Source organism: Marmota marmota, unplaced genomic scaffold, assembly GCF_001458135.2.
Source record: "Marmota marmota marmota unplaced genomic scaffold, marMar, whole genome shotgun sequence".
Taxonomy (NCBI): Eukaryota; Metazoa; Chordata; class Mammalia; order Rodentia; family Sciuridae; genus Marmota; species Marmota marmota.
In genome coordinates, this window is record NW_025999944.1 from 983,087 (window position 1) to 996,774 (window position 13,688).

Sequence of the window (13,688 nt, forward strand, 5' to 3'; positions counted from 1 at the left end):
ATAAGAAAGACAAGAAATGAATATCACTCTTAAGAAGGTTATGGTGCAATAAGAAACATAAAAGACTGATATAATGCAGTAGAATATCAATGCAGTGCCAAAAGAGAAACATAATTTCTTTCAGATGTTCAGAATGAGAAGGAAGAGTATGGTTATTATCTTAAGGTCATGTGTGTGAAGGTACAGTTGGCAGTCCCTAAGATCTTAACATCAATGGTAAATTGTGGATTAAGAAAAGCTTTGAAGTCAGTAGGATGTTAACGTTTTATAAGGGATTTGGTTTTTGCTTGGGGACATTAGGCAATTTCTTTGTCTCAGATTTTATCATCTGAAAGGTACAGATGAGAATATCTCCCTTCACAGGATTACCATGAAAACAAGATCTAATACATTATAGCATTTGGCACATACCAAATGGCAGTGAGAGCTGTGACGAGGGCCCCTGTTGCTGTGGTAATAATGCTGGCCTTGACAGGTGTTTTTAGTCGCTGTCCACAGGNTTTTTTTTTTTTTTTTTTTTTTTTTTTTTTTTGCATCACCAGCCACATCTAAATTTGTTGCTGTTTTTCTTCTTCTAGACTTGAACTTTGGAGCTCCTCTGGTCCAGCTCCAGGCCCTTTTTCTGTACTTCTCGGGTGATATCAGTCATTGACATGCCATACTCTGAGTTACGTAAAGTCCACAACTAGTGCCTTTGTTGTTTCTAGTCCAGGTCTGTCCTCTGCTCTAGGTTTGCAAATTCATTTGTGTGCTGGCTTTTCTGCTTGAGTGAGCACCTCAAGGGTGTTATTTTTATTGTAAACCTCTTGACCCCTCCATTCTATCTTTTCCTTTCCAAGTTGTCTTGGTTTTTGAAAATGGTACCATCTACCCTTGCACTTGAGCCTAAAACCTTCAATTCCCACATCCTCTGGAAATTTTTGTGTTTACAGCCCACCGCCCTGGTCCAGCCATTGTCATTGCCTATCCCGATCCCCTCAACACCCTTCCCATGCCTCCCCACCTCCCTTTTCCTCTTGGGATCCATTTTGACCTACAGCAGCCAGCGTGATCTTTTAAGATGTACACCTTAGAGCATGTTATTCCCTTGTTCGATATTTCAGTGGTTTCCAAGGGTTTTTAAAAATCAAATTCCTACTGTGACTTGGAAGATCCTGCAAGGTCTAGCCCCTTGCTGTCATTACATTCTCTTGGCTTACTTGACCTGGGTGTTGTTCAGGTCCTCTAGAGCCAGGCCATGCCTACCTAAAGGTTTCTGCATTTGCTCTCCTTACCTGAATCTCACGAGCGTATTGATGCAGGACCTGGAGTATACCTCCCACTCCTTTCCTGGTGTCATTTTGCAATGCTATATGATAGAGCCATAGACTCCCAATGCCTCCTGTGGTCTTCTATTTGTAGCAGCCCTCTGCTTTTGAGCAGCAGCAAGGGGAGTGTTACCCAGTGTCTGTGTGGGTTTTATATTTGGGCTCAGATAAAAGAATTGATATTCATTATTATGAGGGAATCCTTGGTGTGGCAGACATTGTCTCCTGAGAGTCACTGGGCTGTGTTGTCTTTGAGGGCAAGGATAGTGTCTCACCCTAGAGTTGACACATTAATTGAACAATTGGTGCAGGAAGAAAGAGGCGACCTCTCCACATTAAAAAAATAAAAAAAAAAGTGCTAACTCTGTCTTGTGTTTAATCTCCACAGGGTTTGGGGGCTCAGGAGCAAGGAGCCACAGATCATATTAAAGTTAAAGTTAAAAATAACCACCTGGGACTTGGAGCTACCATCAATAATGAAGTGAGCAGGGGTGTGCCTTTGGGGTTCTCTTTGCATAATGGACTTTAGTTTTTTAAACATGAAACTTCTCATCCAGTCCAGTTGGTTGAACACTTCCAGCTGTTCGCGTGTAGTCTCTCTGTTTTGGGCAAGGGGAGGGCCGCTGGCTGGCCTGGCCTTCCATCCTGTGCCATGCCCTCCACCACCATGCTTCCTCCTCCTCGTGGGGTCATTTACTTGCTTATGCTAAGAGATCCAAATGAGTTGTATTGATCAACTTTGTAGAAAGTCTTCATTTTATAGAAATCTTCTTTTCAGGAGAAAGAAGATTTTCTGTCTGCCCTTGTGTTCTAATATTAGTTTATATTGTTAAAAGTTGGCATTTAGTTTAGGAAGTTGTGCCAGAAAGTCGTGTTCTTTTTCTTTCTCAGTCTTCTGACTACTGGTGCTCAGCAGCTAAGTGGACTCTCATTTTCCTACGTTGGCACTGTGACGAAAACCAGCAGCTGTCATGCCTTTCACGCTCAGTGTCTTTGTTTCCTTTAGAAAATATCTTAAGGAAACTTTCTTCCTAAATTCTTGTCACCAACAGAATCTGGGAGAAAATTAGGAGAATGACTTTAATTAGGTAAACAATTATTTTGATTACTTCAGTAGCTCTGAGTAGTAGATTGGAACAGCTAAAATTTTCAGCCACTTAAGAGTGAGTCTGTATAAGGTTGTATTTTGTTTTTTTGGTAGGGGGAGAAGTACCAGGGATTGAACTCAGGGGCATTCCTGCACTGAGGCACATCCCCAGCCCTGTTTTGTATTTTATTTAGAGACAGGGTCTCACTGAGTTGCTTAGGACTCATTGTTGCTCATAGCCCTCCTGTCTCAGCCTCCTAAGCTGCTGGGCTTATAGGCGTGCGCCACGCGCCTGGCTATAAGGTTGATTCTGAATGTAGTTTTGAGAGACAGATAACATGGTCTCCTTATTTTCTCAGGAGAAGCATTGCCCAGTAACCCCAGTCAATATGCCTTAACTTTAAGCATTCTTAAAAAGGAATGCTTAGGAAGGCATGGGAGGCAAATCCTACATTGGAACCCTGCTTCCCAGTGACTTATATTCTTTTGGTGCTCTTCATTCTCTTATTACAAATGGGTACTCATTGATTCAGGGGACTTGAAGTCCTTCCTTTCTCCTTTCCCAGAGTTTTATAAAATCAAAGTCTGCATGTATAAGTAATCAGAATTGGGCAAAATATTATAAGTTCTGTTGGGTCAAGAGGAGGGCTTCTGTTTTCCTCACTGCTCTTGTAAACTACATAATTTCCCCTACTGGGGGAAAAATGGTAATTTTATTTTGCTTTATTTTAGTATTAAGTACACAGGTTGCCTATTAAGTATTTGATATAATTCAACTGGATAAATCATTCACATGGAAATCAGGACTTGAGTTTCCAGAAACAATTCTTAATATTGATCTAGATGAATAGCATTTCAAGTTTATATATTTCTTGAACCCATTGAAATTTGTCAAATAATATTTTGATGAAACATTTAAAATTTCGTATTAATTGCCAGATTCCCTTGCTTCTAAAATATTTCTTATTTGCCTCTCACACAACTTTTTGGTATTTTCAGGACAACTGGATTGCTCATCAGGATGATTTTAACCAGCTTCTGGCTGAACTGAACACTTGCCACGGGCAGGAAATAGCAGGTAGGGAATTTTAGGGTCCTTGACCTCCAGATTTATAGGAGGTGTCATCTCAGTGTGAAAGGTTCTTGTCAGTTCTTTAATGTAAGCATTATACATCTCAAAGTCAGTTGTGTGAAGCGATATAGATACTCGGTTCTGCTTATGTTGTTCTGGCGCTTTCTTTGAATGATCCTGTAGCCATCCACAAACACTTTTTCCCTTTCAGAATGTGAGAATGGCAAGATAAATCCATTGAGTTTACATCTCAAATAGTAAAGTCAGCTTTAAGGAGACGCTTGAATACACATAAAAGATGCTTTTAAAATACAAGCAGAAAATACCAAATGAGACCATAAACAGCAGCCAGCAGAGGCTTAATAGAAAAGCCTTTTCTATGTTGGTTCTGCCCTAGGTCATTTGTTTTACCTTGTAATTCACGTTAGAGGTGCGATTGCTCAGGTAAGTAACTTCTTCCACCAAATTCCTAGGCTCAAGCAGTCCCCTCACCTCAGTCTTTCGGGTAGCTGGGTCTGCAGGCGTGCACTACCTGCCTGGCCGAGCTTGAGTCAGCATCAGGCATCTTATAGACACGATATCCAATAGCCAGTAAATACACCACAGGGCATACTGCCACGATAGCCATCGGGAAAATGCACAATAAAGCCACAGTATGATGCCATTGCATACCCACTGGAACTAGTAAGACAATGGCAAGTAGCTGAAAATGTGGAGTAGTGGGGATTCCCATGGTGTGTAGGCAGCTGTGAGCATTTGGATCAGTTGGGAATTATTTACAAAAGTTGAAGATATGCATGACCTCTTCATGCCTGCCTAGCAGATGCCTGTGCACCTGTCCTGGGAAACATGCACAAAAATTCTGATGACATTATTTGAAGGATCCTCAAACTCGTAATAGCTCAAATGCCCACCAGTAGTAGAATGGATAAGTACATTGCCACTTTTGTAAATTCAAAGAAATACATTAGAGTTATTAGAGTTTTATGCAAACATGTTGAACAGGGGTTGGCAAACATTTTCTGTCAGGGCCAGAGAAATTTTACAGACCACAAAAATTGCTCTGTCAAAACTACTCCACTAGGATATTGGAATATGAAAGGCACAGTAGATAATATGTAAATGAAAGTGGCTTTCCCACAAAACTTTACTTACAGAAACAGGTAGCTAGCTGGGTTTGGCCCACAAGCTATAGTTTTGTCCTCTGGTGTTGAAGACTCATCCACTTAATGTTGACCAAAAGAAGATGAACAGAGGTTTATCCAGTATGATTCTACTTCTATAACCACAAATAGCAGGCAAAACTCTGACATTAAGGTGCCATACTTGGTGGCAAAATTATTTTAAAAACCAGAATAAGTACTGCACTGTGGAGGTCATAATATGATGTCCCTGGGAAGGGGCTCCTGCGGCATTGCCTTCTGGAACAGGGTCAGTGTCTTGCTGCTTGACCTAGCTGGCAGTTACAGATACTTGGGAACATCATGCACCTTTGGCAGCCCCTCTAAAAAAAGATGGTTAAAACAAAAATGGCAAAGGGGTGGGAGCAAGGATTAACACAAAAAATGGGATAGTGGTGACCCTTAGATGGTGCTTCTCACCTAGGAGCAATATAGCAACCCGCAGGACATCTGGCGGGGTCTAGAGACTTTTTTTTTTTTTTTGAGATGTAGTGTGAGGTCATTTATTTGTTGACTTTTTCTTCTTTTAAGGAATGAGCTCCATTCAATCAATGAACTTTCCTTTTAGAACTGCTTTCATAGTGTCCCAGAGATTTCGATATGCTTGTTTGTATGTGTGTTCTCATAGAGACATTTTTGAATGTCCCAACCAACAAGATGTTATTGGCATCTCCTAGAAAAAGGCTGTAGCTATAGCTAAACATCTTACAGAGCATGAGATAGCTGTCCCTTCCCACCATAGACGGACAATTTCTGTGCTCAGATGTCAGTAGTGCAGAGGTTGAAACTCTGAACTAGGAAAAAGCAGAAAATGAGAAGGCACATGGGTGCTGGATGCTTCTGGATACTTTCTAGTGCTGAGTAGTTGCAAAAGGGTTTGCTTTATTTGACTATACAGGTAAGTATATCTACATTTTATTGTGTGTTATCTGGTTACCTTGAGACCCATGATAAAATTTCTGGGTCTCTTTTTGGTAGACTTCAGGTGAGATGTAGCCTGTGTAGTTGATGTTACAAGGCTATAATGAGAGTTACCCAGAGTTAACAGGCCCAGCAGTTTAAATATCAGGGATCAACTTCTGCCTTAATGAATATCCAGTTATGTGTAAATGAGAGTCACTTTTCCTAAACAAGTTTGGTGTTATGACTTGGGTGTCAGACTTGAAGTGTCCTTGCCATCACCGTACCCACAGAAGTGAAGACCTCTGTGCCTGGGATTCTTTTCTCAGAGGCATCCACATGCTATCCTTCAACAGGGAAAGAGTCATATTTGAACTTTAGTATTGTAACTTTTTTTCTTAGTACTTGAGAATACTCTAACTTTTCAGGCCAAAGGAATCCAAGAAATTATCTCATCTAAGATCCCATAAAGAAAGGATCAATGAGGTTCAGTTTTATGGGAAGGGAGCAGAGAAAGCAGATTTTTCAGCAGTTTGCTTTTGAACTTTTATGGTGATAGCTGGTGAGTGAGTTTTTCTACTGATGGTTTCAAGATTACTGCATTCTCAGAGAGGGATGCCATTGAAGTAGTTCTGGGAACCCTGACTTAGGTCCTCCTTATCCTGCACTGATGGCTGGGGCTCAGCGTGGTGGCTGTAGTGGCCCTTCCTGGCATGTTCCAGGAAGTGCAGATGGGGGGGCTTTTCAAGGGACCCACTGGAGCCCCTTGTTATTGTCAGGAAGGCTGTGAATGTCTCACGGATTTCAAGAGTGGTGTCTTATCCTCTCACAGCCTCCTTCACAGGTTCATCTGTATAGGGTTTATTTTCCCTTTCTGTCTGAAACCTGAAAGTATTTGACATAATCTGAAAGCTGCTGAGTTATTAATCCGTAGGTAAGTTCCACTTTCAGACTACTAGAGGGGGCTGTAGCCTTATGGCAGTGATCCTGCGGTTAGCAGAGGTGCTTCCATCTCTCTCTAGCTCAGTACAGTCCAGACCAGGCCTTCCTGTTGACCATCCCTGGGCTGACAAGATCCTTTACAATATTCCTTTCAGAGAAGCCTGTCCCAAGGAGCTGACCTGGAAAACTGACATATTATATTTTCTTGCCATGTTGTCTTCAGTAAATACAGTGTCTTCATCCCAGTGATTTTTCTGGTCACAGTTACATACTACATATATTAAAGTTATAAATGACAGTAATCTCATAATATGTTTTTCTGCAATAATAATATTTTTATTCCCTTAAGATCACCACAAATTCATACCATTTGCCTTTTTACTAAGCAGACATTTTGTTCTGTCCTCTTATTCTTTAAGTTTCATTTCTAAAAATTCTTTCAAATTTTCTTCCTCTCCTAGATGGCATCTTACATTGCTTTAGTGTTTTGCCACCAGAGAATTGACACTTGGTGTTACTGTTATCTAGACCACAGACCCTTTTCATTTCTTTCCATATTTTTAGGCTTCATCCATTTACATGTTCAGTTTTATCCCAAGTGTAGACCCAGGCAGCCCCACCATGATCAAGATGCAGAATCATCTATTCTCCATCTGTATAGTTTTGCAATTTGAGAATGTTATGTAATACAGTAGGTACCCTTTTTAGATCGACCTTCCTCACTGCCCTGAGGTTCGTCTAGGTTGATGTGTGCATTGACAGCTCAGCCCTCTCTGTTGTAGAGTAACATTCCCCTGTGAGGATGTGCCAGAGTTGGCTCAGTTGTTTGTTAACCTGTTGAAGAACTTTTGGGTTATAGCCAGTGTTTATAAGGTTAATATGAACACTCATGTATAGATCTTTATGTGTTGATTTCTTATCCCCAGAACTTTGTACATTTCTGGAGTGTAACCTTGCCTGATCCATAGTGCACAGTTGAAAAAAATAATCCAGATCATTTGATTAGAGCTCAAAAATAAATGATGGGGCTCCTACTAATATTTAAACATGACCATTGATTATATGAGGATGGACTACACAGATTTTAATGTAATGTTTTTCTTCTTTTTTAAAGACTCCTCAGAAAATAAGGAAAAGAAATCTTTTAATCTTGAGGAAAAGTCCAAGATCTCTAAAAACCGGGTCCATTACATGAAATTCACGAAAGGTAAGCTGCAGCCTTTATCTGTTGTAGTCTGTGCGGAAGCTGAGTTTCCGGAAGCATTCTCAGCGTTTCACCAGCAGAGGTGACTTGCTATGTGTGCCAAGTTGGGAAGTCTGGACCTGTTAAAATGCAGACTTGGCTTGTGGAGCAAAAAGCCCAGTTGAGGCTCCACACTGGGCAGGTCCTATGACAAAGCTGAAAACTGAAGTCAGCGTGCTGCTTTGAGGAGAAAGGGGACGATGTTACGTGGCTAGGTCAGAAAATAATGTTATCATTCAACATTTTTAGCTACATCTTAGTGTTTGCAGAGCTGAATGTTGGTTTTAAACGCTTCCTAATGAGCCTGTTCAGAGAATCCTGCTCCACATGGAGATTTCGACTAAGAAAATTTGCATGCCCACGTTGACCCTTTCAACATTCCAGTCTCTCCATCCCATGGAGTGTTAATATAGGCATCTCAGGACCTTCATGGAGTTGGTGTTGGAGAACAGGGCAGTGATTCCTACCTTGCCATCACCATACACCCACCCCTCGCAGCTCCTTGGGTGTAGTTGCGCTCTGTAGCCACCAGGTGGTGATCTTGTACTGGTGAGAAACCACTTACCTTGCGCTAATCAACTCCCCAGGTTACTCCTGGAACAGCCACAACACCTATTTTTATGTAATATACTTAAAATGTACCAAAAATGATGCAGATCGTGTCCTGATCCAGGCACCATTGGCTTGTTCTTCCCTGTGAGACTGAATGTGTGTGTCTATCTTGATGTGCCAGGAAAAGCATTTCTTGCTTCAGACTTGGTGGCTGGACTGGGGAGGGTTTGCCCCCAGAACCCACCCTGAATAGCAGTGGGATATGGAATTCCCACTCCTCTAAACTGTTGATGGTGTTTCTTGTTTGGGATGAGGACCCCAAAGGATAGAACTGTGTTTGGTTTAACTGAGAGGCTGTGGCAGAGCTGAGGGGATTCGGAGCTGAACAACTTCAGAGCTGTGAACAGGAGAGACTGAAACTTCCTCTCCCTCTCTCCCAGTAGGTCTATTTTGAGTTACTTTTGTGTCATCCCATTTTCCTCTCAGGCAAGAACTTAGTTCTTAACTTGAGGTTGTGACTTCTGAGCAGGTTCTGTCCCCCCTTCAGCCTATTGCAGGACAGAAGATAGACTTTGTTGGCCCCTCTGTCATTTTGAGGAGACAGTAATGGTCCTTTCACACCCAACCCCTTATTAGCCCTCTTTTTTTCATCAGATCCAATAGAAAAAAATAAGAGATGCAGCGGAACGGTTGTTGAGCACAAACTGTTGCACAGCACGAGAATGACACGGAAAGCACCCCGCAGCTGCTCTGTGGCATGGCAGCCTTTTAAGCGTGTCACCCTGCAGGTGGAGTCTTCCCTTGTCCTCTACTGCCTGGCCGCATGCCTGACTTCATCTGAACAACTGCCAGGCGAGGGTGTGCCTCTGATCTGCTTTAATCTGCTCCGTGCCGGGAGTCCTGCCTTCTATTTGTAGCTGAGCTACTCCCGTGCTGGTGATCCTGTCAAAGGGCTCCGTACATCGTGCCTTCATTTTCTCTTTTAAAATGAGGCTTGCATATTCATTAGCCGCATTTGAGGAGAAGGGAGACATTAGTATGCAGAGAAGAAAAGAGTTCAAGAAATGTTAGAGAGGAAGAAGAAGAGATTGAGTTGAGAAATGGAGGTCATGCAATCTGGGAATAAGTAGAAAAGATGAGAAGGAAGCAGAAATCCAGGTAGTGAAGAAAGTGATTATTTACCCTCCGTCTGCACCATCCACAGTGAAAGCTTATTTTAAAGGTCTTTGGATCTCCCTCAGAGTCGTGTTGTCACTGGTGTGAGCGATAAGCTTCAGGCCTCCTTTGTCCGTTACTCTCTCAGACTCGTCATTGACCGTTTTCCTTCTTTCAGACTCATTTTCTTCTTGTAAAGCAAGGAAACATGCATAAGCGCTTATGAGTCTCTCGCCTAGGTTGTGTTTCATGATTTGTGGGTGATGACCTCTTTTATGGAACTTGTGCTCTTTACGTCGTGAGTAAGAGGGAGTAAAATACCCACAGCTGTGCTCATGATGAAAGTGACTGATTCACTAAGTTGGAGTGCTCACATCGTGATTCCATGTATGGACCAGGAAGATGACTTTTTTATTTTTTTAAGTCTCAGGCCTTGAACTCAGCCTCTTACATAGCTGGGATGACAGGCATTTTATATAGCTTGCTGAAGACTGGGCGTAAACATTTTGCCATAGCAGGTGGTGTTGGAAAATTTGCTACTGCCTAAACATCAATGATATCATTTAAGTTCTTTTACATAATTCTTTTTCAAGCTCCAAATATATAATTTTGACTTGAAAGAATTTGTTATATAGTTTTAAGTTACTTTCATCCATATTTGTTTAAAACCCAATTCCAGTGAAAAATATTTAGTGAGGCCACATCTGCCAAAGGGAAAATATCAATTTATGTAAAACTATTTTGAAGGCTTTTTCTCTCTGTGGTGGGAAGCTGTCAGGAGAGCATTGCTCTCCCCCTCGGTCGGTCAACACGACGTGTGAAGGGCTGCATTAGCTGAAGTGGTGCACTCAGCACTACAACCTGGGCGACCTTCTCACCCGCTTTAGACACTTCTCTCTGTGGGACACGCATTCCAGGTAGTTGGCAGATGCAAGCTGGCAGACTCTTCCTAAGGCGGATGCTGATAGTGAGGCCCCTTGTTCTCTCCTCTTACTCTTTAGAATTTGAATACCAAGCAGCCCCACTTTGACCTTGTTAAGAAGGCGCTGTCTCCTGATGGCTTGGTGTTCCACCCCACACTGGTTCTTTCAGACCCCTGGCTTCCTAACTTTTCCTTTATGGAAGTTGCCCTTGTTTTTTGCCCTGGGCTGTCAGTCCCCTATGTTGCATCAGAAAGAAAACCAAGTATAATGTGTTCTTGGTTTAAGAATGCAAGTGAGTTTTTGAATAATTTAAGCTACTACAGAAGCCTTAAATTTTTTTTTATTTAAAATAAATACATTTCTAAAACCTATGTTTGTTTGCCCTTGTGCCTTTTTACTCTGAACAAACTCTACTTTTCTGTACATTTTTTGAGCCTCTATTATAATTCGCTTTTGTCCACAGCTACTGAGTTATTGCTTTTGCTCTTAAACTAAGTGGTTCCCAGTCATCATGATGCCTCCGTCCTGTTTTCTGTTGGAGCTGCCTTTGCTTCCCTCGGACATCTTGATAGGGCTCACGTGTTTGGCTATGTAGTAATGTCCCTCCTTCCATTCACCATCCTGCGTGTTTGGACAGCCTGATGACTATGATTATTAGGCAAACAGCTGAAGTGAGCCTAGGTGCAGTGTTCCTCTGTCACGCTGACCATGCATGCATGGATGTTGTTACTCAGTTTATACATTCTTAAGAAACCTTTCTTCCCAGTTCGTAAAGTGCTGTGGCCGGTTGAAGGCTAACCAATAGATGAACCAAACCCAGATGGACAGCATGTGTTTCCTAGTCTATTCAGTTTGTTTGTAGTTACTGTTTTCTCTAAGATCTAAAGTTGTCAACACTATTTGCTGTGACTTCACCATAGTTCAGAACTGAGGCTAATAAGCTTTCAAAATTCACTTTTAATGTGCATATTTTATTCACAAGTGATCATGATTTTATAATGCTTACAAAATATTCAACCAGGACCATTAATTAATAATGATCTCAATCACATCCATTTTCACCCACCTTAGGTTTCTTCCAGTCGTCTCTGACACTTATTTCTTCTCTGTGTTCTTGTTTTCCAGATCAAATTCAGAGCAAAGCCTGTAGTAGTCCTAGTCCTGATTTCTGCATTTACTTAAGAGAACTTTGCTAGAGGGTAGAAGGCTCTGATGCAGAACCCGTGACCAGAACTTTAGGAACACCTGCACCTGCCTTGGCACCGCCCACTGTCTTGGCAGTTTCCCTCTGAGGTTTAGATTTGTTTTCATTCTCTTTGTGTTCCTATCTTGACACCTTGTTTTAGGCTTATGCTTTCCCATGTGCCCTCCCTTCTTGGCTCCCTCCAGCTTTTCTTTGTAGAAGAGATCTTAATTTGCATTTCCTTTTAGGGTATCTCTTCCATTCAGGGAGAGAGGTTAGGATAGCGGGACAATGTGTTTTGAACCAAGTGCGGGCTCCCTTTTCTGAAGTAGAAACTGCCACCCTGTGTGCTTTGCAGTGGAAAATGGGTCTTGCTGGGACAGCTGAGGTAGATCTGTGTGCCTCCTCAGAGTTTGTCCACCTTGAGGCCCCACGGCCAATTGACTTCTCCACTTCGCTGGTTTGTTTCCTGAGTTCCTGCTGTGAGAGGTTTCATTCTGTTTTGGGTTGGGCTTTCCTTGGGGTCTTTTTAACTGTCAGAACCAGGAGTGCTAGTTAGCTCAGGTGGAGTGCTAGTTAGCTCAGGTGGGAGGAGAGCAGTGCTCAGAGCCTTGGCGGGGGGACGGGGGTCTCCTGACAAGAACAGGTTGTACTGGCTGCATGCACCCTTTCGTCGGGTGCTGCTGTCTCTGAAAGTGGTTCTGGAAAGGAGTTTTGTTTGTTTCAGGGAGTCACTGAGTGACCATAGCCCCAGCCATGGTCAGTGAACCAGAACCTTCCAGGTCATGTCATTACTTTGCCAAATTGGTTTGCTACAGGAAGCCAAGAGGATTAGTGCATCCCTGACAGTTGAACTTGGCTTCCCACTTGAAATGCAGACCTACGGCTGTCCTGGGCCACCCCCTCCCCACAGCCACCAGACTTGACAGTGTAGTGCGTTTTAAAGTGCACTTGCCATGAAGTTGACAAATGGGAATGGATTGGCCCGCTGCTCACAGGGTGTTATTGGTTAGGAGTGGAAAGGCCAAAGTAGTGAGTTTTAAGTTAGTTGGCTTGTAGGTTTAAAATTAAGTTCAAGTTTAGTTTTGAAAATAAGAATCATACACTGCTGGTGGGACTGTGTATTGGTGCAACCACTGTGGAAAGCAGTATGGAGATTCCTCAGAAAATTGGGAATGGAACCACCATTTGACCCAGCTATCCCACTCCTTGGTTTATACCCAAAGACTTAAAATCGGCACTCTAGTGATGTGGCCACATCAATGTTTATAGCAGCTCAATTCACAATAGCTAGACAATGGAACCAATCTAGATGTCCCTCAGTAGATGAATGAATAAAGAAAATGTGGTATATATACTCAATGGAATATTACTCAGCTTTAAAGAAGAGTGAAAGTATGGCATTTGCCAGTAAATGATTGGAGTTGGAAGCGAAATAAGCCAATCCCACAAAACCTAAGGCCAAATGTTTTCTCTAATATGTAGATATTAATTCCCAATAAGGCAGGGCTCACTAGGGAAGAATAACTTTACCTTAGATTAGGTAGAGGGAAGTGATGGGAGGGAGGGGAGGGGATGTGGGGATAGGAAAGACAGTAGAAGGAAACAGACGTTATTACTGTATGTATATATGTGACTGCATGACCAATATGATTCTGCAACATGTACCCTTAGAAAATGAGAAATTATATCCCATCTATGTATGATAGGTCAAAGTGCATAAATGCATTCTACTGTCATGCATAACTAATTAAAAAAATTAAAAAACAAATAAGAATCATAGATCTTTAGGGCACTGTTTTTACCAGAGCCATTTAATTTCTGCTCTTGTTTAAATAATCTTGTATTTAAAGATGATAATAACTATTATGGTTAAGAACATTTTTAAAAGTTTGAATTTTAATTTTCATTTAATCTTTAAAATTTTCATTCATTCAGTTAATAGCTTGAGATCCTGTGTCAATTATTAACTGAACAGTGTAAATTTAAAATGTTTGAAGCTATATATGGAACAATATTTTAGTTATTCATTTCATAATCCTGTGTAAGTAGCAGTGTCTTTGTAAAGTGACCCAGAAGTGGCACCTTGAAGGCATACAGATTGTGGGGCCAGCCTTGGAACTTGGGTCTCATGGCCTGTATG

General features: G+C 41.8%; 1 protein-coding gene across 1 annotated transcript in view; it reads left to right on the forward strand.

Annotated features, from left to right (window-relative positions):
* The first annotated feature begins 168 nt into the window (after positions 1-168).
* Pinx1 (PIN2 (TERF1) interacting telomerase inhibitor 1) overlaps positions 169-13,688 on the forward strand; it is a 62,121-nt gene continuing 48,601 nt past the window's right edge. The window contains exons 1-4 of the mRNA XM_015499369.2: positions 169-180; positions 1,696-1,788; positions 3,394-3,472; positions 7,604-7,696. Of these exons, the coding sequence (XP_015354855.2) occupies positions 169-180; positions 1,696-1,788; positions 3,394-3,472; positions 7,604-7,696 (277 nt within the window). The remainder of the gene's footprint in view (positions 181-1,695; positions 1,789-3,393; positions 3,473-7,603; positions 7,697-13,688) is intronic.